The sequence below is a fragment of the Crinia signifera genome, chromosome 19, assembly GCF_055691185.1.
Source record: "Crinia signifera chromosome 19, ASM5569118v1, whole genome shotgun sequence".
Classification (NCBI taxonomy): domain Eukaryota; kingdom Metazoa; phylum Chordata; class Amphibia; order Anura; family Myobatrachidae; genus Crinia; species Crinia signifera.
In genome coordinates, this window is record NC_139226.1 from 42492320 (window position 1) to 42516072 (window position 23753).

Here is a 23753-nt window from a genome sequence, read left to right on the forward strand (position 1 = left end):
TGCGGGGATACTTCTATGTCAATCGGTGTGGGCGGCACTCTTTGAACGTGCAGGTGGTATGTAATGCTCATCTCAAAATCCTAAATGTAGTTGCAGGCTTCCCTGGGAACTGCCATGACGCCTATATTCTGAGGCACTGCAACCGATTCAACCAACAACAAATGCCAGAGGGCTGGCTACTTGGTAAGTACATTTTTACATATTACCCTCTCTGTCCTTATTTGTACCTGCTCAAATGTGTGTGTTTCCAGTTTCACAAGCATATTGCTCTTGTCCCAGTGACATCTGTTTGCACAATGCACATACCTTACCATATAAGGCAATAACTTCCTATCTTTGTTTTAGGTGACTCAGGATATGGGTGTGTTTCCTGGCTCATGACACCTTTGCGCTCCCCAGAGGGCCCTGCACAGCACCGGTATAATGAATCCCATATTGCAAGCCGCAATGTGGTGGAGCGTACGTTTGGAGTATTGAAAAGTAGATTCTGGTGTTTGGACCGGTCATCGGGTACGCTGCTTTACCACCCAGCAAAAGTAGTGATGATCGTCCAGGCTTGCTGCATGTTACACAACATAGCCCTGTCCCAACCAGCCTATGTGGAGGAGGAACATGCAGCAGTCGTGCAGGAAGCCCAACCTACCACAGCTCGGGTATTGAGGGGTACGCAGAGGGGGAATCTGGTGCGTACAGAGATCATCAGGCGTTACTTTTCTGGTAAGCACATGTGGCCTGTATTCCAACATGTACCTTTGCTGTAAGTGTACTCACAAGCAAAAGATTTAGCAATACCATCTGTTTCCACCCACATTTAGCCTAATACACAGAGCCCAACTGATGCAGCTGGTGGTGCTGACCTATCCCTTGCTGTAATCAACCTTGTAAGTACATTTTCAACATGTATGAACGAATTTTGCTCTAAAACATGGCTCACCTGGTGTTGTGGAACTACACGTCCCAGCATGCCCTGACACACTATAGCCATACAGTCCAAACAATGAGTTCCAGAGCTTTCTGGAATATGTATTTCCACAACCTTTGACGGGCCAGGAGTTACACAACACTACTTTTCAGCAATCCCATGGCCATATACCATTACACTATGTCATATTTCACACCACTTTTGATTTAAAAATAATACACAGACAAAATGGTATGCGTTTAGACAATTTTACTGCAGTATAGTATGTCATAAACAACCTGCATTTTTGTCACTCAAACATTCGTACTGTTGGGGGATGTAACAAGATCAAAAGCATATTAGATGCAAAAAAAAACAATGTAAAAAAGAAAGAAATTATTATCAGCCCACGCAAAACCAACTTTTGAACCTGCACCCAGGCCACCCCGGGTCCTAATACTCCGACGGGGTGGGGAAGTGGGTGAGCCACTTACTGGGGTGCTAGATACACTACTCAGTGTAGATGCTGCTGCACCTATGACATTGCCTTCCATTTGCTGAATTTGTGCCTGCATACCTATTAAGGCATTGGTCACGATTGGCTAAGTGCAGCTATACTTTGCGCAAGGCTGCCAATATGGCTATTCTGTTCCCTTACAGCAGAAGTAAGATTTGCAAAACGGGTGTCAATGCTATTAGTCATGCGCACATGAGTACCTACTGTACACCAACCCGTACACTCCTTGAAATTTCTCTTAATTGCAGAAAAGTATAACACACGTACCCCTGGATGTTGCCTATTTGCAGGCTTTGGGAGGCCATAAACTCAATTTGTTTCTCCTTGAAATTTACCAAGGAGTTAGCTACTTGTGCAGCAGAAGCTGCTGTATGGGGTGTGTTTGTGGGTGGGGGTGGGTGGGAGTCACCCCACTTGGTGGAAGATCACTCTGTGATGACGTCTGTATTTCCTCAGCCGCAAAGGTCTCCACGGGTTCTAGAATTATGTCCATTTCGTCCAGCATCATATCAGAGGATTCTGTTGGTTGTGTTTCTAGTTGTACAGTACCTGTGGATTACAGATGAAGATATAAGTACTGATGCATATATAGGCCATTCTCTCTTCAGTACTGTTTTTGAAAGGGCTTGAGATGCTGAAAGCACATACCTAGGGGTATTATGTACTTACACATGTACCCCGATACTGCATGTAACATTGACATTAATAATAATAAGTGAGATGGCTAGGTCAGATTACATTCATTTCCGTTGCAATGTAGACGCAGGAGATGAATGTAGTGTGAGATATTGTTGATGTGACATGGGTGTGTGTACTGTATGTGTTTTTTGTTCCTTTACCTGCTTCCACAGATTCAGCTCCAACGGGCCTTCTTTTCTGTGATGCGTGAGCACTTCGGGATGGACAATCTGTGAAAGAAAAGATGGGCAGCTATTATCTACCGTGCAATTGATAAGCATTTATGCCAAATATGCATTGAAATGACATTACTGGACAATACTTCCTTTGGTTAAGGACTACATTATTTAGTCCCCACATTATTTGACATATGTTTTACACCTGATATTTGCTTAAATTATTATTAAACTATTTGACACATTACAACTGGTGGATAATCTGTGGTATGTAGGCGTGGCAGCTAAACCACCGGTACACCAATGTTTTTGGGCCACATACATGTTAAGCTGCTAGAAAGAATGTTAAAGTGTTGATCAATATCAGCAGTTGTGGACCTACAAGGCCCAGCATTATGACCAATTTGAAAGTAGGAGCAGGCAATTTTTTTTGCCTGACCTTGCTGGGCTATGTAGTTCCACAGCAGCACTTTACTTAGCATAACAATACAAGTGAACATTACAGTTTAAAAACATTGCCATGCAGTGGTGTAGCTTGGTTCCACGGTGCCCGGAGCAAGGGCATGTTTTGCGCCCCCCTCTCCTCTGCTAGTAAAACGCACAGATGGGGGTTAAGGATTAGTCCTGCCCGTTGAACCTCTGGGTACCTTTGGAGATAGGGCCACACTGGCCAACTCACGTGCCCTGGGCTGGTGTCTGGGGTGGTCTGAGACATTCCTATTCAGTGCCACCGGATGCTGGGGGCCATCACTGGTCGCTGCCTGATGTGGGGGGGTCAGTTGCTGTGGCCAGGTAGGTGCTGGCTCCCTGACGCTCTGGCTGTTGCTCAGGTGATACTGTGTACCGCGGACAGTTGCTGGGTGCGAGGCCTGGGCTCTCATTCTCTCCTGTGGCCACCAGGACTTGCGGATCAAGGACGACACATTGGCCATGGAGAGGAGAAGTGCCTGGTCCCTGGAGAGGAAGCCCGAGGTCAGGGGTCAGTGCGACGAGGAGGAGGAGAGTGAAGCTGCATGGCGAGGGGCAGGAGGAGGAAAAGCAGCCAGCAGCGTTGCCAGCAATGCCAGCAGCGCTTGGGAGCAGAGCAGAGAGAGGACGGAGCGGAGATTGACAGCTCCAGTCCCCGGCACCCGACAGCAGCACCCGATACCCGGCAGCGCATGGGAGCAGAGAGAGGACGGGAGGCCCACATTAGGAGAGGAAGAGATAGCCCGGGGTCGGGGGTCAGCGCGACGAGGAGGAGAAGGAGAGTGAAGCTGCGTGGCGATGGGGCAGGAGGAGGAAGAGCAGCCAGCGGCGTTGCCAGCAGCGCGTGGGAGCAGAGCAGAGAGAGGATGGAGCGGAGATTGACAGCTCCAGTCCCCGGCACCCGACAGCAGCGCCCGATACCCGGCAGCCAGGTGCCGTGGGCTGGTGCGATGATGCGGCTGCCGGGTATCGGGCGCTGCTGTCGGGCGCCGGGGACTGGAGCTGTCAATCTCCGCTCCGTCCTCTCTCTGCTCCCACGCGCTGCTGGCAACGCTGCTGGCTGCTCTTCCTCCTCCTGCCCCATCGCCACGCAGCTTCACTCTCCTTCTCCTCCTCGTCGCGCTGACCCCTGACCCCGGGCTATCTCTTCCTCTCCTAATGTGGGCTCCTTGTTTCGCCCACCACACAGGCACAACGGGATCTACGGCACAGAGGGGAGCGGGCGAGCAGGGTGGGGAGCCGGCGGCAGAGCTCCGACGCCAGGTGACATGTCTGCGCCCGGAGCTGGTGCTCCGCCGGCTCCGCCCTAGCTACGCCTCTGTTGCCATGTATGTTTAAGATTGCATGTGGTCACACTTACCAGCTCTTGGTGGCATCGCCGGCCTATCGGTATCCGCGACGTGCATGCCAAGCAGGACCTCAGGGGTATGATTCTTTTTAATTTGACCTCATAGGACGTGTAGCAGACAGTGGTGGGGCTTCCTCCGCCAGTCTTGGTGGCCTCCTCCAACTCCATGGCCATTTTACTTTTGAGGTGTCTCTTTATATCGTTGAACCTCTTCTTCACGTTTCTGACCAGGCGCTTGTGCTGACTTACAGCGTTCACCGCCTGGGTGATGTCCTTCCTTCTTTTCCACTGTGCAGTGGTCTTGTGGACTTTTCCCCAGTAACCGGTCAAACAGGGGTATGATAGCCTGGACAAGCGCAGCATTATCCTAATAGGAGAATCTGACCTTTCTGCCACTTTTTGTGTGGCCATTCTTACTCCTCCTCCTCCTCAATTTCTACTCCAGCCATGTACCCCTTCTCCTCCATGCCAGTGTCTTCCTGCTCCGCACGTCCATCTTATCTTCCTCCACCTCTGACATGTGGCTGCAGCTGCTCTGGGGTATGGAATAGGTCCTGGGTATAGGATGGGGATGCCAGCAGATCCTCCACCTCCTCCTGCTGGGGCTGGTCTGCCAGGGCCTGGTATAGGGCTGGCCTTGCTGTGGCCATGTTGCCTGCCTCACTGCTGCCACTCCCTGTAATGGAGGACGACCTCAGCAGTCCTCTGCTGCCTCTCCCACTGGCTCCTCTTGGCTGGCTGCTGCCACTGCCTCCTCTGCCACTGCTCCCTCTGCCACTGCTCCCTCTGTCACTGCTCCCTCTGCCACTCCTCACTCTGCCACCAACACCTCTTCCTCTGCTCACACTGCCACTGCTCCTCTCCATGCTCCTTACTTCCTATCAAAGAGTGAAATGGCGCCAGTGCCCCTTTATATAGGGGGTGTGATGCATAATGGAGGGGACAGAGGTGGGCCAATAGGTTAGGGGGTTCTTAGTCATGCGGAGACAGTCTTGTAAATCACACTCCGGTTGGTCCAAAACTCGCACATGCCCGCGGAAGAAATCGCACTTTTATGTGTCATAAAATCGCACCACTTTGCCGCAAATCGCACTACATCGCACTTTTCAGCCTCCAAAGCGCATCCCATTAAATATGAGATTTATTACTAAAAAATGCGATTTCAGAAAGTGCGAAGAGCGGCGATGTGGAGCGAGATAAAAAAATGCGCTTTTATCTCATCCCATAGAATGTCACCCTAAGTCTTCATCTTATCCAGTGTATGTGATTCCTTGTCCTGACTTCTATAAGGTGAAGCACCACAACTGGCCACTAGAGGCCACTCGACAGACCGAATTACTGCTTTGTGTGCTAGATGTCATAATAGAAAGTGAAAGCTATTTTTGCAGGGACATTGATCTGTTTCAAAACTGCTGGATATGGACAGAGCTGGGGAGCCAGAGATTGGAGGTAGTAGCAGACAGGGACTGGGGTGGGCTAAAAACGTTCACAGCTCAAATTGACAGTTAATTGCAGAAGCCATAATTTTGACAGGCTTTTAAATAGTTGTCAATAATTCCATGAAATGAACGTGTCAGTGACGTTTTCCCTGAAGGATACCAAGACAATGTTTTCACCCAGCAAGCCATCTAGCCCACCTGTATTCCAGTCCTATGGGTTGCCTTCCTGCTACAATATTTGATGAGTTGGTTAAATGAATGAGTTACAGGTAGGTAAAAAGTGGCTAAAAAATGCACCCATTTATTATTATTGAGATGCAGCAGAAATGAATATAATGTGTAACAAACAAATACTAGGGAGATGGAGGGGGGTTAATCCATAGAAAATAACACATTCATATGCCTCAGCAGTGTCTTTGTTTCAGCATACATACATCTGTCCCAATTTTCATGGGACAGTCCCATTTTTTCAAATCTGTCCCATTTTTTGGGGACTGTTCTGCGTCCCACCCACTATGGTGCTTCAGCTTCAGGGCCTCTGGTGGCCATCCGAAATGTGGTGCAAAATCATGAGCCAATCATGGCCTGGCAGCTGCGCCGATTGGCTGCCATGCCGCAAGCTCTAAATGGCTCACAAGCTGTTGCCCCATTTCAAATGGGTGTGGGCCGCCAGAGGCTCTGTAGCTGAAGCGGGCCAAGCTGCATTAGGTTGTGCACAGCATTACGGTGTGCCTTTGCACACATAACACTCAATGTGTGCACACCTATGGATCTAGGTCCTTGCAGAAACCAGGCAGTGTTGCAGGAAGATACATGTTAAGCAGGAGGACCCGGTGGGAAGCCTGGACAGAGGGTCCCACCAGGTGATTTGTGGGCATTTACGGAACAATATATTGCATACATTACACCATGTTGGGTGTGTATCCAGGTTTAAATGTGTTCATACTGTACAACCTGATTACTAAATAAATAATTAGTGGAGGTGGAGCTAGGTGAGACTTAGGCTGCGGAGGTGGAGGTTCAGGTTTGGGTTAGGGTTAAGCTGCAGTGTGTGTGTGTGTGTGTGGGGGGGGGGTAGGCAGCTGGGTAGGAGGGTTAGGCAGTAGTGGGGAGTGAGGGTTAGGCTATGGGGGGTGTAGGGTTAGGCAGCGGGGGGAGAATTAGGCAATAAGAATTGGGGGTTAGACTGTGGGGTGGTTAGGTTTAGGTGGCAGGGTGTGAGGATTAGGCCCTAACAGGGAGGGTTAGGGTGGGGGGTGTAGGGTTAGGTGGCAAGGGGAGGGTTAGGCTGTGGGGAGGGCAGGTGAAAGGTAGGTCTACATACCGGATGCCTGTTGGGATTCCCTTCTTTGGGATGCTGGCATCGGTATTCTGACTGCCAGCATCCCCACCATCGGCCATCCCTGTGCATTCCATGACAGCATATGTATGCAGGGTTTAACCAATGACTTGAAAACACGAATGACTTTTGAGAATGGAGAGAAGTTCGATTCTCCTACTTACCTTGGCTTACTTCCCATCACCATATACTGTATAACGCTCTTTAAACTTGCATCTTCTTCAACTGGCCTTTGCTGACATTGAGTCGACCTTCTAGATTTAGCTCTCCGTCGGCTTCATTCATTACCTGCTCCTTTTTACTCCATTACACGCAGGAGACTTGCTTTCCCACTCTCGGACACAGCGGGTCATCGGGGTAATAGACCATTATCTGTTAATAATGTTTCCAGCAGACTGAAAACAAAAGCAGAAGCAGTTCTCTGCCGACTGAGAGAGGAGCCTACAAATGATTTCAGCAAGAGGCAAATGAAAGTGTAGTCACAGCAGCAGGGAAGGGAACGTGCATGCAGTACAGTACGTCGCTGACACAACTGGGGGCTAGGATTAATTAATCCTCAGACACTATTCCAATACATTGTGTTTAACTTCAGTAGTGATAATGGGGACTTCACAAGTATTTTAACTAAGACAACTGGTCCCATTCTTTAGAAGACCATTTTCTGTAGGATGCCCTTCACAAAAATGCATAGAACAGTGCTTGCAACTAAATTATTTTGTTCATTATTTATTAATTATACTTTAAATTAAGCACTAAAGAATGGAATACAACTACGATCTCTGAATTACATAATAATAATAATAATAATAATAATAATAATAATAATAATAATAATAATTAATAATACCATGTGGTTTTTCAAATCTTGTTGCTAATGCCACTTGTTGTGCTGGGGAAAACATGTTTTGTGTGTCTTTCTTTGTAAGGCTATCCTTATGCCTATCCCAAGCATGTTTTAATTGTTCTACTGTCTTAGCATCTAACACCTATGACGTGAGGATATTCCACTTGTCCAATTCCCTTTTTGTAAAGTCATTATTCCCCCCTGAACCTCTCTCTCTCCCGCAGTTTCAGTGCATGTCCTTGTGTTCTAATAATTCTCTTCAGTTAAATAAAGTTTCCCTCCTGGAACCTTTTAAAACCTTTGATATGTTTAAAGTTTTATCATGTTCCCCCTTCCCTACTGGCCAGCGCATGTGCAGTAGCTTCTTCCATACTGCCAATGTGCTGGCCCCCAGCCTCTATGGGCTGCTTTTGCAGCAGTCCACAGAGCCATATTCAGGGTCCCAGTTCCAGCGCATGGGCAGTATCGTCCTCGTTACTGCTCATGAACAAACCTAATTTTTTTATGGGCTGCCGCTCAGCAGCCCATATAGGGGCATCCCATAGGGAGGGAACACCTCCCAATGGGACTGCTTTGGGTGACAGACAGGTCGGACTTCCAATAGGAAGTCACTGCCAGACACAGTTCACTTAGACAGAGAACAGTGGTAGATCTTACCTGGAGGGGCTGCAGTCCATAGGTACAAATCACATCTGGCTAAATCTACAGATAGAGAGACTCTCAGCCAGCGCTCACCAGATTGCCCCCGCTGGCGAGATGGCGCTACATCTGACTGGGACGTGCGAGCATCCCACACACATGCGCTTCCCAGTTTCCAGGCGGTGGGGGGCGCGAACCCTGCCTGTCTCTGCTTCAGGGAGACGGGTAGGGTTAGGGGGGGAGCGGGGAGGTGGGATCGGGGCGCGGGGAGCTCCGTAGTAAGAATGAAGGGCCCTCCACCTGTATGCCCAACATTGATGTATTATTTCAGAGTTTTGTCGACACCACAATATCAACACAGTATGACAGGTAGAGCCCCTGTTACAAATTATGCCATGTAGAGGCATAAGTTGTTCCCAATACACATTACAGCAGACAGAGCCCATTACACCAGGTAGAGCCCCAATTACACATTATGCTAGAGCCCCCGTTACACATTCTACCAGGTAGAACACCCATTAAACATTAATCCAGGTAGAGCCACATTACACGTTATTTAAATAAAGACAATTGGAGCACTGGTCTGTATGTAAATCATAAATTGTTATAAAGAAGTGGACATATGTAAAAAAAACTATAATAAGTGGGTTAAAACAATGTTTACACTTCGTTTAGAGTAAGCAGGATCCCTGGAGATGCTGTAGAGCTTAGTCCTAACTTTCCCTGACTTACTGACTTACTGGTGCCTGTAGCACAAGTGCAGGTTATAATGTTGTTAAGCCGGCCATGGCCAGTTTCTGCTTCCGATCTCCTGTTTGCGGCAGGGTGCAATGTAGCGGCATGGAGCTTCTTCAGTATTCTCCAGATGCTTATGGGGCCCGTTTATTGCTCCAATGCATTTCATGCACACTTTTTCAAGGATACAAGAAGGCTGACTTCCTGGTACTTTATACTAAAAAACTTTATTCAAACAACAGAAGGTGGTAGGCCTCCCCCAGTCCTACTGCCGCCAGCTCCGTTACAACATCGCCCAATAGCTGTCCTGTAGCCTACCACCAGCTCTACTACACTGTCGTGCACCCTACTGCCATAATCTCTGCTACAACACCACCCACCTGCTGTCCTGCAGCCTACCACCAGCTCTTCTACACTGCCGCCCGCCAGCCTTACTTCCGCTAGCTCCGCTACAACACCGCCCATCCGCTGTCCTGCAGCCTACCACTAGCTCCGCTATACCGCCACCCACCAGCCCTAATGACGCCAGCTACGCAACAACATCATCCACCAGCTGTCCTGCAGCCTACCACCAGCTCCACTACACCACCGCATGCCAGCCCTACTCCTGCCAGCCCTGCTCCAACACCGCCCACCTGCTGTCTTGCAGCCTACCACTAGCTCCGCTACATCCTCGCCTGCCAGCCCTACTGCCGCCAGCTCCGCAACATCACCCACCAGCTGTCCTGCAGCTCTACTACATCACTGCCCGCCAGCCCTACTGCCACCAGCTCTGCTACAACACCGCCCACCGGCCGCCCTACGCCCCTCGACTGGCGGGCCTGCGAAATTGCGTGATGCATGCGATCTATGCGATTTGTCATAGCAATTTATCAAAATCGCATGGATCACATGCAATACTGTATCTCACATGTACATAGTCACCATAATGTATCCACTTTATGGTAAATACAATATGAGCAATTATTTCCACTCACGCTTTATGCAGAATTGGTCTTTAATATAATTGAATGCAGATAATGGAAACAGAAAATTGGGGAAGATGTTTATTTCTTGAAGACGAAATGGGCCATGTTGGAAGCTTTTCTCTTTTTCTAATGACTTATCAACATTTTTTATTCTTTGAATTCTGTACCGAGGTATTCACCCCTTTATGTAAAGAATGTCACATATGAACTGTCAGGAACAGTCGGTCTCTAAATATCACTAGTACTAATGAAATAAAAACTCTCCTAAATCTGCCTTTAAAGTAAGCTTTGATTAATTTGGCAACAGATTATTTTAATAAATCTGATGAAGGTTGTGCGTATTATGGGATTCTGTGTAGCCAGAAGACACTAAAAGTAATTTAGCACAAGGATGGTTCTTGACTCCTGAGATTAAATTTCATGGTGTCTCCACAGACAGCGGATGCTTACTATAGTAATGTGCAGCTACATTATGTGCAAATAAGTCTAGACTTGCAAAAGTGGTGTAGAGCTAAACAACTATTACACTGGGGCTGCGGGAGGGGGTAAAAAGTACCAAACTACGCATCCTCATAAAAATTAATATCTGAGCCCCTAATGGCCCATGATGGTCTATAACAACGCACGTTTTACTGTGAAGCTGGTCGCTTACTCCGTGTTACTTTCTGTATTGCAGGGTTGCCGACTTTGAAAAAATCCTCTCCGGGAGAAGCCCGGAGAGGAATCTTGCATTACTCGTTTTGGGGGCGGGGCTTAACTGTGACGTCATTAAGCCCCACCCCCATTACAAGAAATAGCCGCAATAACAGTTATCCATGGAGGGGGCGGGGCTAAAACGTCACGATTGTGCCGTTTTAGCTCCGCCCCCTCCCCTGAGACCCGCGGATTGCGGCATATAAATGTCGCGATCGGGGGGCTCAGTGGGGGTCCCCCTGATTCCGGGAGGGTTGCCCACCCTTCCGGGGGCCGGGAGGAAGGACCCGATTTTCGGGAGACTCCCGCAAATTCCGGGAGGGTCGGCAACCCTGCTGTATTGTGGAAAACATTTCAGGCCACCTACTGTTGTGGCTGGCTGAGAATTGGTGGGGGGTGGGGGGGGGGGGCAGTGGCGCCCCACCTTAATAGCCGTCCAGTGCAGCTTCCTCAGAACATGCAGCAAGAAGGGTAGAGGCATTGTTACGTGGGGTAAGGGATGTGTCCTTGTGGTCTGGACCCCCATTTTATTCACTGTGGGTGTCAGGGAGAGGCAGACTGTCCCTGGAGAATGCTTTGGCTGCGGTGCAGGCTCGTACACAAGGACAGGAGCTGGGTCCTGCACCTAATGTTAAGGTCCGTACGCACTGGGCGACTATGCCCAGCGTGTATGGACAGTGATGATGACAATCATCCCTTCGGGGAAAGCCGTTAAGTGCATACACACTGAGCAGCTTTCCCCCTGCCGGGCGCCGAGGGAGAGGGGGGGTGGACGGGTGGACGGCGTTGTATAGCGGGGCCACCCCGTATTCGGCTATCAGCGCCGGAAATAAAAGTTTAGTTTAGTCTGACTTTTATTTCCGAAGGGGAGAGAAATAATTCTGTGCTTGGCGACCATTGAATGATTTATCTCCCTTTCGGCCGCACGCGAGGGGATATATTCTCGTATATATCCTCTTGCGAGGTAGCAAGGGGATGCAGGTGGCGCGGTCGGTGGGGAAAAGGGCAGGGCTGACCCGTTCACTAGGATTTGATTATACTCAGCCTACCGGACAGACCTGAGTCAGGCTCTATTGACCTTATTCAGGTCCGTTGGCAGCAGGGCTGTGTTTGCACGGGGACCGATGTTGTTTTACTGTGCATGTGCATATGCAGGGTGCGTGCACTCACAGCCAACCGACTGTTCACCAGGTGCACACACCCAGGACAGCGGGGCCCCCATTAGCATATGGAATGCCCAGCATTTCATAGGCATTCCCATGAGAACGCTGGGCGTTCTCATGCTAATGAGACCATGACACGGGTGCGGGGGGCGGGCAGCTAATATCACCGGATGTCAGCTGCCCGCCCATTTCCTTCCCAGCGTGTAGGCACATGTAAGGTTGCTCAGAGCATCCTTACATATGCGTGCACCTTCCACATCTTTTGATGGTCTGCGACCATCGAAAGATGTGGGTGAATCCCCCTGGCCTGCAAATGGATGTTACTATGTACTGTAACATCCATTCGCAAGCCCTGCGTGCAAAACGCGGTTTGGGAATGGGTGGTGGTAGCCAATCATTCGCAAGGCTGCGAATTTGCAGCCTTGGGAATCAACCAGAATAATCCTCTAAATGTGATGCGGAAGGGGCAGCCGTGATTCCAAAACATTTTAAGAACCACTGCATTAAAGTATTGGACAAGATCATTTCTACAGCAGCTTTTGGTTGGAACGACAGCAAAAAAGAAAAAAATCATCTACAAACGTCTTTTCCACTGCAAACGACACCATTTGCCATGAAGACCAATCAACCATGGTGAAAATTAAGGACACATTTACAGATATTGAGGAGCACAGAAGATCAAAAGCCAAATGCTGTTCTCACGCCGCTGAATAGTTTCCGTAACATGCTAAAGCAATTATTGAACGCAATTATAGACATTTATAATTCACTTTCAACAAATTTAATGGGGAAAATGATCTAATATATTCATTATCACTCAGACTCATTATTTGCTCAGTGCTCGTGTTTACCGGGCAAAACAAAAGCACACAAACTTCCATGATGGGTACAGATGAACGCTATAGCCAATAGTGTTCCCGCTAGGCGGTTTTAGCGGGGCGCTGTGCCCTGCCCGATTTTTAAAGGGCAAAATGTGCCCTGCCCCTCTGGCAGCACCCCACTAAAACAGCCTGCCTTCCTCCCTGCAGGTGAGACCGGGGAAGCCCGGCGCCGCTGTAGATAGCGATGCCCTGCACTTCCCTGGCAGTGCAAAGCCTTCGGGGCGGCCGGGCTAGCCCCTTTTTGTCACTGCGCGGCCTGGGGTACGCCCCTTTTGTGACGTTGGGGGCCCGGGACCGCCCAAAATACTGACGTCCCCTTCATGCTGTCCCCTGTGAAGTGGCGCCCTGCCCACCGTAGTTCCTAAAAGGAACACTAGCCAAGGGCACAGTTGTTTTTTTTTTTTACATTTTTAGTTTTGTTACATGTATTTATTGTTGTTACCAGCAGAGATTCTGAACAGCCACATGAGACTGTTTATCCTTATAAATATTAAAGGATAAACATATACCAAGTGGCTTCAGAGTGCGAAATACACCAACAATATGCAGACACAATGCAGTGTACATGAAAAAAATGGATGGGAATACTAAACAAGTGTTTCATGGATCTCCTCCTACTTGTAATCGAGGAGTCGACACGCGAATTATAGGTGACATGGACACAACTTAAGTCCTTTGAGGATAATTATAAATCAACTCTGATCCAGGATACTGCAAATGACTGGTCTGATAAATTGGCGGCAGACAAATATAAGGCTGAACTCATAAAATTTAAGGTTAAGAACGTAAAGTCCAACAACATTATGAGACTAACTCTGTCTATATGTGGATTCATTCTACTCAATCAAGGTGACAGACTCAGTTGGCTCGACGAGGGCTATTCCTACGCCCACCCAGATCCTTCATAGATGGTACTAGTACCTCATGCAGTGAGGCGGAAAATTAATTGTCAGCAAGCTCATGTCCAACTTTCCTTTTAGGGGCACGTACCTGAAAGTGGTACAGGTTCAGCCACACGTAGGACGCGGAGGCGCCGGCAAAACTAAATGAACCGGTGCAGGCAACAAAGGCGCATTGAAATGACGGAGCTTGTGTTCAATCTATCTGACACACCATTAACTGAGATAGGAACACAAGTGTTATCGAAAGGATTAACATTCGTTCCCACTACCAAACATGACCCCTTCCAGTGGAAACTGGATGTCTTTAAATTTACTTGGACACTGAAACTCAAGGAATATTATCGACAAAGAAATACTGACCTCCCCCTCGATTAAGAAAGCTACAAAAAAGATCTATGTTTGAACCGCAAAGGAACATTGCCTCCATAAAACGTTTTTCAATGCTAATAGAGCAGAGTTGCACAATAAATGCATCTAAGCCATCCCATGGATCTAATCTCTCTAAAGCTAAATGGGAGGCATTAAGAACTATCCAGGAGAGGACTGACATAATAGTCAGGTATGCGGACAAGGGGGGAGAATTAGTTGTGCAAAATACCAGTGCTTATATATGTGAAAGCTATAAACAACTTGGTGATGCCACGGTATATGAACTACTGGACAATGACCCAACATATAATTTCAAGAATGAGATTGACTGTACAGATGAAGGGAGCTTCTTTCAGGCCCCCCGACATCCGCCAGCTCCCTCCAGCGGGCGCGCTTGCCCGAGACTGTGGCAACAGAGCTCCCCGCCGACATCCATCGCCACCCCTCACTACCCCAAACACCCCCCCAACCCTGCCCATCTCCCTGAAGTACAGACGGGCAGGATGCCGCTGCCCTGCTGCTGAGAGACTGGGATGTGTGTGAGGCGCACGCATGTCCCAGTTCAATGGAGTCCCTGTCCACCGGTGCACGCCAGAGGGGGCGTTCTGGTGGGCGCTGAGCAAGGACAAGGGGCGCTCCATCGGTATTTTGAAAAAAGCTGTAGATGATAACGAGTTCTCATTAGATTTCTGTAAAGCTCTGTCTGTGGAGTACCTGATCACTCCGCTATTCTAAGGTGCACAAAAGTCTGGAGGACCCTTGCATTTAACAAATACTGTCTAACATCAAGGATACCACTGATCTTTTATAGGGCCTTCAGAATTTGGGGAATTTACCTGAAAATATCCTGCTATGTACGGTTGATGTGGTGAGCCTCTACACCTGTATACTTCATGATGCAGGTGTAGAGGTCACCAGACAATTATTAACTGGGAACCCACATTATGTAGGACATTCGGTGTCCTTATTTTTGAGATTATTGGAATTGGCGCTGACGCAAAATTATTTTTACTTTGATGGTAAATATTATCTTCAAAAAAGGGGCATGGCGATGGGGTCCAATGTGGCCCCATCCTACGCAAATGGCTTCATGGGTACTTGTGTATTATCACGGCGCCCACGAAATCGGCCGAAAATCGGCCGAAAATCGCATGGAAAAATCGGAAGCAATATAGTGGCATGTGATGCATGCCATGCGATGCATGTGAAGCGATTCGATTTGTAATTGTACAATCACCCTGATGGGTGCTTACAATGTTAAATGCACCGCCATTGTTAACGCCACCCCCACTATCAACGCGAACCCGAAGCGTGGCGAGCGTAGCGAGCCCGCGAGGGGCGGCGGTACGCGTCCTCCGACCTTTTCATACCCCCACTATCCACGTCGGCGTGGAGTTGATTTTAGATAGTGTGGCGAGCGCAGCGAGCCACCGAGCCCGAAAGGTGGCGAGCGCAGCGAGCCCCGCAAGGGGACGCGGAATACATGTAAAGTAATCCGCGTCCGCTCGCCACGCTTCGGGCTCGGTGGCTCGCTGCGCTCACCACACTATCTAAAATCAACTCCACGCCGATGTGGATAGTGGGGGTATGAAAAGGTCGGAGGACGCGTACCGCCGCCCCTCGCGGGCTCGCTGCACTCGCCACGCTTTGGGTTGGCGTTGATAGTGGGGGTGGCGTTAACAATGGGGGTGCATTTAACATTGCAAATCACATCGCATCGCATGCCACTTGCTGGCATGCGTTGCTATGCGATATTTAATTGTACAATCAGGGGCATTTTCCCGAAAATCACATCGCATACCATCGCATAGTACCTGGGGGAGTGCAAGGATGGAATAACATGCAAATCATCAGGAAATGGCCGAAAATCGGCGAAAAAAACGGCCGAAAATCGGACGCAAATCGGACGTAAAATCGCATCGCAGATCAAATCGGCCAAAAATCGGCCGATAAATCGTATGCGATATCGGATGCGATTTGGATGAAATCGGGCACCGTTATAATACACAAGTACCGCTTCATGTACCATCAAGAAACATTATTGCTTTACCAACAACCATACAGCACTAATATCCTACACTATGTAAAATTCATCGATGATCTCCTAATTTTATGGATTGGGATGATGTCTCTTTAAGAAGCATCATTAAAGATAAATCTTAGTGAAGTGGATTTTCTTGATGTACATATCAACTTTATTAACGGGGAATAGAAAACATCACTTTTTGTCAAGGGAACAGATAGCAATTCATTACTCTTACATGGCAGCTTCCATCCATTAGCATCAAGAAATATACTGTAGCAGGCCAGACTGATCATTAGTGATCCTTTACAACTGGAGGAAAGGTTATGAACCTTACCAGAGACAGTTGCATTCCAAAGTTGATAAGACAGCAAACACTAAAAAGATAATACCTTGGGTAAACAGATATTCGAATATCAGTCAGAACACTTACAGGGACATTAAAAAAATATGGCCTATCGTATGCAAACGCAGGTGGGGGGGGGGGGGGGGGTTTCTGGTTGCCCGGAAACCCCCCTCCTCTTGGCAAGTGCCTTAAATTATGACAACAATAGCACTAGTACATAATATGAACAAAAGAGGTGCCACCGCATAATGCAGTGTAAGGGACAGTACAGAGCTGCTGCACATGCCCAGTGTACCAGCTTATTCTACCACATTTACTGTATGTGTGGATCTGAGCTCTCAAACATTGCAAAAGACCAGAGAGTAGCTGCCAGGAGGAAGAGACAGTAGCCTTACCATGAAGTGGGAGATTGTGAGCTTAGAAAAGCAGTACTGGTTCTATTATTTTTGAGTATTTATTTATTATGGCATGTTTAACCTTTTCCTGACCACTTATCTTATTTAAATGTGTGAAACAGCCTATGCTATAGACCATCTGTACTGTTAAATATTAATATAGTATTCCATACAGTGTCCAGTGTATAAAAATAACAATTTTCAGGGCTGTTACTGCTCCCCCGAGACTCCCGTACTTACTCCGTATGAGCTGTAGAGAGGGAGATTTTGGATTACATTTGGAACCCCCCTCTAAGAATCCTGCGTTTGCCACTGCCTATCATCAGTACTGACAGGGATTTACCGGCCCTTTATGACACCAAAATCATGCCAGCTTATTCAAGGGGAAGTAATCTCAAGCAAAAATGAGTGAAGATTGATGTGACAGGTCTTGATACTAATGTGAGCACAGGACATTGTCTTATGTTCAAATTTGGATGCTATAGGTGTACTGTGTACTATTGGGGGATGGGGGAGGGGGGGAGGTTCGGTGGATCCATCGATTGGATACATTATTCCCTAGGGGATTGAATGAAAATTTAGGGTTGCATTGCTTTCTTTCTTTATACTATTGATTCTATCCATTTCTGCTCAAATATTTACATACACATGTATTTTGGAATTCATATTATGAGTATTCACCTAAGATCACTGCCTGATGTATATATTTTATCTATTTTAAATGTCTGGTTTCTTAATGTTGTTTCTATGTATTCCCGTACAGGGTTACTATGGTGACCAGGTATAGGCTCAGGGGCGGAACATTTAAGTGTCTGTCCTAGGGGCGCTAGTCACCACTTTTTATTCTGCCCCTTCACCCCAGCCACAGAGGGGGGGGGGGGGGGGAATCTGTATGCTCGGCTGTCCTGTGTGTCAGCATGGCCGGGGAGTACCTGCCAGTGTTCCACCTGCTTCCGGTAGGTCACTGCGCTGTGAAACACCACCGCCGCTGATCAGGAGAGGTCCAGGATGGATGAGAAGGCTGAGTGAGTGCCAGGCCCTGCTCTTCCCTCCATGATTTGTGACCCCTCTTCCGACGAATCTCCACCAGTGAGGGGATGCTTTGCCGCCCATAGGCCCGTACCTCACTGGACAAGTGAAAAATCAGGCCCTGCCTAAGCTGTAGGCCAAGTACCCCTGAGCCTCAAGGCAGTATGTGCCAGAGAAGGGTCATGCCCCAGGGGATGCTTCCCCCAAGTGTACGTCCCCAAGGTCAGCAGACCAACCCATAACTGGGAAACTGGCACCCGCTGACCTCCTCTGAGCAGTCACCAGCATATTCCCCCCCATGACCGCGCACCCGAGCGGCAATTTACAGGCGCCGTGCTCCCTATGCGGCCTGGAGCCGCCACACGCCATGGTCGTGTACGCTAGCGAGCGGGGACCTCATTTGCAGGATGGGGTTCATCCATGGCTCGGCCACATGGTCGCCCGCTGCGGAGCCCGGGGAAACATGTTGGGGGACGCGCGGAGGACAAGGGGAGGGAGACCCTGCATCTATGTATATGCTAAAACAGGACAAGAGGACCACACAATAAAATATATAGAATTGTACAGTATAATCACAAGTGAGTAAAGCTAGCACAAAAAGGACCAGAACAATGATAAGCAGCTCACCCTTCCTGGAACAAGAGTGTTGACTCCTCCTATTATCAGCTCCTATAATCATGCATCCTTATTGGATGCAGAGTCACATGCTCTTCCTAAGGCAAACCCCAGTATCGGATGTTTAACCCACTTAGGGATGGCCATCGTTGCCTTTGCCATCGATGGTTGTCATCGATGGCAAAAGTGCAACTGACCATCGATGGTGTTTAAGTATGCAATGGATGACCATCGATGTTTTTACATATAGATGGTCATCCATTTGCTTTGAAAGATTGGCCTGTGGGCCAATCAACATGAGGGGTTGGGGTGTCACGGGTGTTGGGGGCGGAGCTATGCTCCATGTCCCGGCCCCTTGATGAAAGAATAAAAATGAAACTATTCAGTTAAGCCTGACATCAATGGTGGGAAACCATCTGGTTCTCCCCCATCGATGTCAAAACTATTCGACATCAGCCATAAACCATTGATTTTTTGTAAACATCGATGGTCGATGGCAATCCATTAACACAATCTTCCTATCTCACTCAAGGCCAGATGCACTAAGCTTCAAAAGTGATAAAATGGAGAGTGATAAACAACCAGCCAATCAGCACCTACAGTACCTGCCATGTCACAGGCTGTGTTTGAACAATTTCAAGTAGGAGCTGACTGGCTGATTGTTTATCACTCCCCACTTTATCACTTTTTGAAGCTTGATACATCTGGGCCTTTGTTTGAAAAATGTCAGGCAGGAGCTGATTGATTGGTTGTTTATCACTCTCCATTTTATCATTTTTGAAGTTTAGTGCATCTGGCCCTCATTCCGTTCTTCGAAAGCACAGGCGCTTGGTTTTCTATGATTGGATTGCATGTATTGCATTGCCTGTAACTAGGTCCATATTACATGGTTTTATCAGTTTTTTAAATCAATGTTTTAATCAATTTTAACGAATTCCAAAACCGAACCAAACACCAAATCTGATCCGAATTAATGACCAAAAACACTTCAGGTTGGTGATAAGAAACAGGAGCAATGGCAGCGCTACACTATGGGGCTGATTTATCTCCATCCACAGCAACCCTTTCCTTGTCATAATGACCCCCTGCACAGCAAACCTCACCACCACCCCTGCTCATACTCACCTACCTGGGGATCACTGGTCTGAGTTCCTCGACGGCAGCTAGTCAATGGGGCTTCCTACTTCTGTGACCTCCCATGCTGTAAAGTGAGCTGCCACTTTGCAGCATCATTTTACTACACTGGGGTCCATGGGAGATGCAGGGAGCTGTGATGACTGGCAGTCCTCATTGGTCAGTAGACCCTGGGTAGGGGGAATATCATATTCTTTTTACAGAATGATCAGCCTGTACGTCTATCGGACACAGCTTATCACTCTGGCCCCGGTCCGGGCACTGCTGTCCCTGCGTATGGGCAGAGAAAGCTGTGCCTGGGTATGTGAATCGGTACCTTGAGACGCAGAGTCTTGTCGCCTCTGTCGGCCTGGATGGTCCTAACACCTGTCACCTGAATTCTATGGGATTCAGACACGGAACCCCAAAGGAACAAGACCCCAAACACAATAAGACTGTCACCACACGTGTGGATGGTGAATACTGGCTTTTATTACCCTGGATAATTGTAGTTCACTGCTAAAAGGCAACTTTGGTTTAGCAGGGTAATATGTCATGAAAGGTATGACACTATGCAATAAATAACACTGTCACAGAATGGCATACTGTAATTAATACAATATGCAATATCATAAAATAAATGGCTCAACAACTTTAAATGAATATGCAGTTCAATACCTACTGTACATTTCCCAAATTAGACACAAGCCCCTTTTAGTTATTATGTGCACTTCAAGTCACTTTAGCTGGCGGTGGTCAGGACTTGGCAGATTGCCAGCAATTATGGTAATTCACTCAAAATGAGCTCCAGTGCATGGCCTACGTGGCCTTCAGGTCTAGCAGACTGAATATTATGTTCCCTTTTCCTGGTTTAAGGGGAAATATATCATTGTAATCCTCTTTACTGGAAACAACTTAAATTATTACCTTTGCACTCCACTTATAAATGCAGGTGTAGACGTAGAGCTGTGCATAGATACATACACTGCAGGTCAGTTCATCTCTAATGGTGCGTACACACGGGCAAAAATCGCTGGTAATATGGTCCCTGAGCGACCATATTGCCAGCGATCGGAGTGTGCACCGGCGATAAATCGCGGGGTGCGCGCTCCTGTTTTTAGCCCCCTGCCTCTTGATGAAAACTGAACACGGAACACTGAGCAATATATTGCTAGCAATATACAGTATTGCCAGCAGCGATCATATTGCTCCGTGTGTATGCACCTTCAGTGTAACGAAAGTTCTTTCACAAATGGGTAATGAATCACTACCTGGCGAACGGTAAACTTCCAGAATATTATCCAGTTACTTAGTCTTTTGATAAAGTGCCTGTAAGCAGGGCCGCCTCCTGCTCCGCTCACGCAACCCCCCCCCACCCGCACCCCCCCCTTCCCCGAAACTCACCTCAGCTGACCTCGCTCTCAGTGAACACACAAGCCACAACACAGGCACAGTGCAGTCTACAGAGCGCCGAGCCCCTCTGTGTCCTAGGCTCAGAGCTCTGCAGGCTGCACTGTGTATCGTGCATGCCTGGCTGGGGGGCCGCCGGGTGGGGAGGCGGTGTGCAGGGGTGGGGGGTGTTACTGTGGGCAGCTGCCCGGGCCCCTCCAGAGGCCAGGGCCCAGGACAGCTGTACCCACAGCACCCCCCTGTCGGCGGCCCTGCCTGCAAGTCTCTTAAACATGGAACAACTGTGCATTCAGTTCCAGCCCATTACCACTCAAGGATCAGGTCTCTATATTTACTGTTAAAGTGACCATAACTGTTCTGGGGGTCCTTTTCTATAAAGGTGGTTAGACTACTTTGTATGGACTTTAGGGGTTATTCTGGTTCACTCGGAAAGGCACAATCACTCTCTAATGGACAAAACCATATGCACTGCAGGTAGGGCTGATGTGCAGAGAGAGTGAGATTTGGGTGTTTTATTGTTTCTATGCAGGGTAAATACTGGCTGCTCTATTTTTACACTGCAATATAGATATCAGTTTGAAGTACAAACCGCACCCAAATCTAACTCTCTCTGCACCTGCAGTGCATATGGTTTTGTCCATCTGTGAGTGATTGTGCCTTTGTGAGTGAACCAGAATAACCCCCTTTGTCCCTGTGAGGGTTATTTTGGTTCACTCTTTCTGACAAATTCCTTCTTAGATGGACAAAATCATGTGCACTGCAGGTGGGGCAGATGTTACTTGTGCAGAGAGAGTTAGATTTGGGTGGGGTTTTACTATTGCAATATAAAAATAAAGCAGTCCGAATTTTCCCTGCACAGAAACAAAATAACTAACCCAAATCTAAATCTCTCTGCACATTTTACATCTGCCCCCCTGCAGTGCACATGGTTTTGGCCATCTAAGAATGAATTTGTCAGAAAGAGTGAACCAAAATAACCCCCTGTGAGACTACTACTTTGCAAGGTCTTTTCTTTTTGTAGTCTCCTCATCTTCCCATGCATCACAGACCTGGCTGCTGTGGGGCGGTTGCTTAGCAACCCCCTCAAGGAAGGTAATAGTGGGGCATTCAGTTTTAATAGGCAGCCCTGGCCACCAATGTGGGTCTGTGGCACAAAAGGGGTGCCCCAGGAGCTAGGTACCACAGGTGGGGGAATCACATTGAGCCTGTGAATTCGCCAGCTGAAACTGATGTTATCATTACATTCCACCAATCCATAATTTCTTAGTGGTGTCAAGAAATTTCACTTGCCCGTCTACAACCCGATGCAGCTCTTTCAAAATTTATTGTTGCTATCAGTGCCCTGTGTTTATTCCAATGAGGATATGTATAGAAATATATATTCAACTTTTTAAAGAACATAGAAATCTAAAGCTGCCGAGCGACCATATCCCTGTGCATACAGTTTGCCGGTCGCGTGCTCCCACTACCAGCCCTGCAGTGGTCGCTGGTTGCAAAAACATGCTCCTGTGATCAGCTATTTCCCAGGGGGTGTGGTATACGCCTCCGGCGTCGGGATCCTGACTGCCGATGCTCCGATGGGGGGGGTCGAGCGCAAACAGGCCCCTTGCGGGTTCGCTACGCTCGCCGCGCAGCAGGCCCGGTGGCTTGCTACACTCGCCACAGGTTCTATTCTCCCTCTATTGGGGTCATGAACCCCCGCAAGGGAGAATAGCCCCTGTGTGTCGGTATCCCCCCTGTCGGAGCACCGAGAGTCGGGATCCCGACGTCAGGATACTGACTGGCGGGATCACCACTGTCGCAGTGCCATCCGGCACCCTCCCAGGGCAGAGTGTCTCGTTTTCATCAGCTGGTCACAGATGAAAACAGGACACTTAGCAAGTCGGTCGCTGAGCAATTAATCAGTGAGTGACCAATCCCTCCGTGTGTATGGAGCTTAACTCCTTCTCTTTCATCTCTTGGAGACAGAAACAAGCTTTATTTATACACTAGAATGTAATGCAAGCAAAATGTTTATAATTTGATTATTGATTAATGTCTGCTACCTGCCCTGATAATAGACCATGATGCCCTTAATGTACACTCTTGTCTGCTACCTGCCCTGATCATAGACCATGTTGCACAAACTGTACTCTCTTGTTTGCTACGTGCCCTGAACTTGCACTGTTATCAGTTTACTCTCTTAAATGCTGTTTGCACTAAACCTGAAGTCTGACCTAACTATTCTGCTTTCTCACTGACCTGACTACTCTGACCGGCCGTGCTTGGGCCTGAATGGCTGCCACATGTGAAGTGTCAGTAGGTGGGCTGAATTTGCTTCAAAACGCTCGCTTCTCCATAGGGGTGCAAGCAATTTTAAGCGGATTCATCATTCAGCTCAGCGAAGGGTGCGAGATCGGCTTAATTGGGGTGCCATTTTTAGCATATAAACACATGAAAACGGCACTTGAATGGCACCTTGCACCCTTCGGACCTAATAGGATCGACCCCTAAGTGGTAAATCAATGAAGACTTGTGTTTTGCTGAGTTTAGCCGGTGATTTACTAAAGACAAACCTGTCCAGATGATAGGTGCTTCCTTGGAAAATAACGAAATCCTCGTGGTCCTCTACACTTCAGCCACTCTCAGCCAATTAGCTGCCACTGCCATTGGCTAAGAGTCAGATCACTCTTATGAAATCGGTGGGCTTTTTCTATGGCGGCGAATGCATTCCGGTATCCGGATGATAGCTCGACAGTGTCTATATAGATAGGCAATAGGTC

The 23753-nt window shown here is 48.1% G+C and overlaps 1 protein-coding gene across 1 annotated transcript in view; it reads right to left on the reverse strand.

Moving 5' to 3' along the window:
• Positions 1-1202: 1202 nt before the first annotated feature.
• LOC146042457 (uncharacterized) overlaps positions 1203-23753 on the reverse strand; it is a 36578-nt gene continuing 14027 nt past the window's right edge. Inside the window, exons 3-4 of the mRNA XM_083162447.1 lie at positions 2258-2326; positions 1203-1967 (exon numbers count right to left, since the gene is read on the reverse strand). Coding sequence (XP_083018573.1) covers positions 1765-1967; positions 2258-2326 — 272 coding nt within the window. The 3' untranslated portion in view covers positions 1203-1764. The remainder of the gene's footprint in view (positions 1968-2257; positions 2327-23753) is intronic.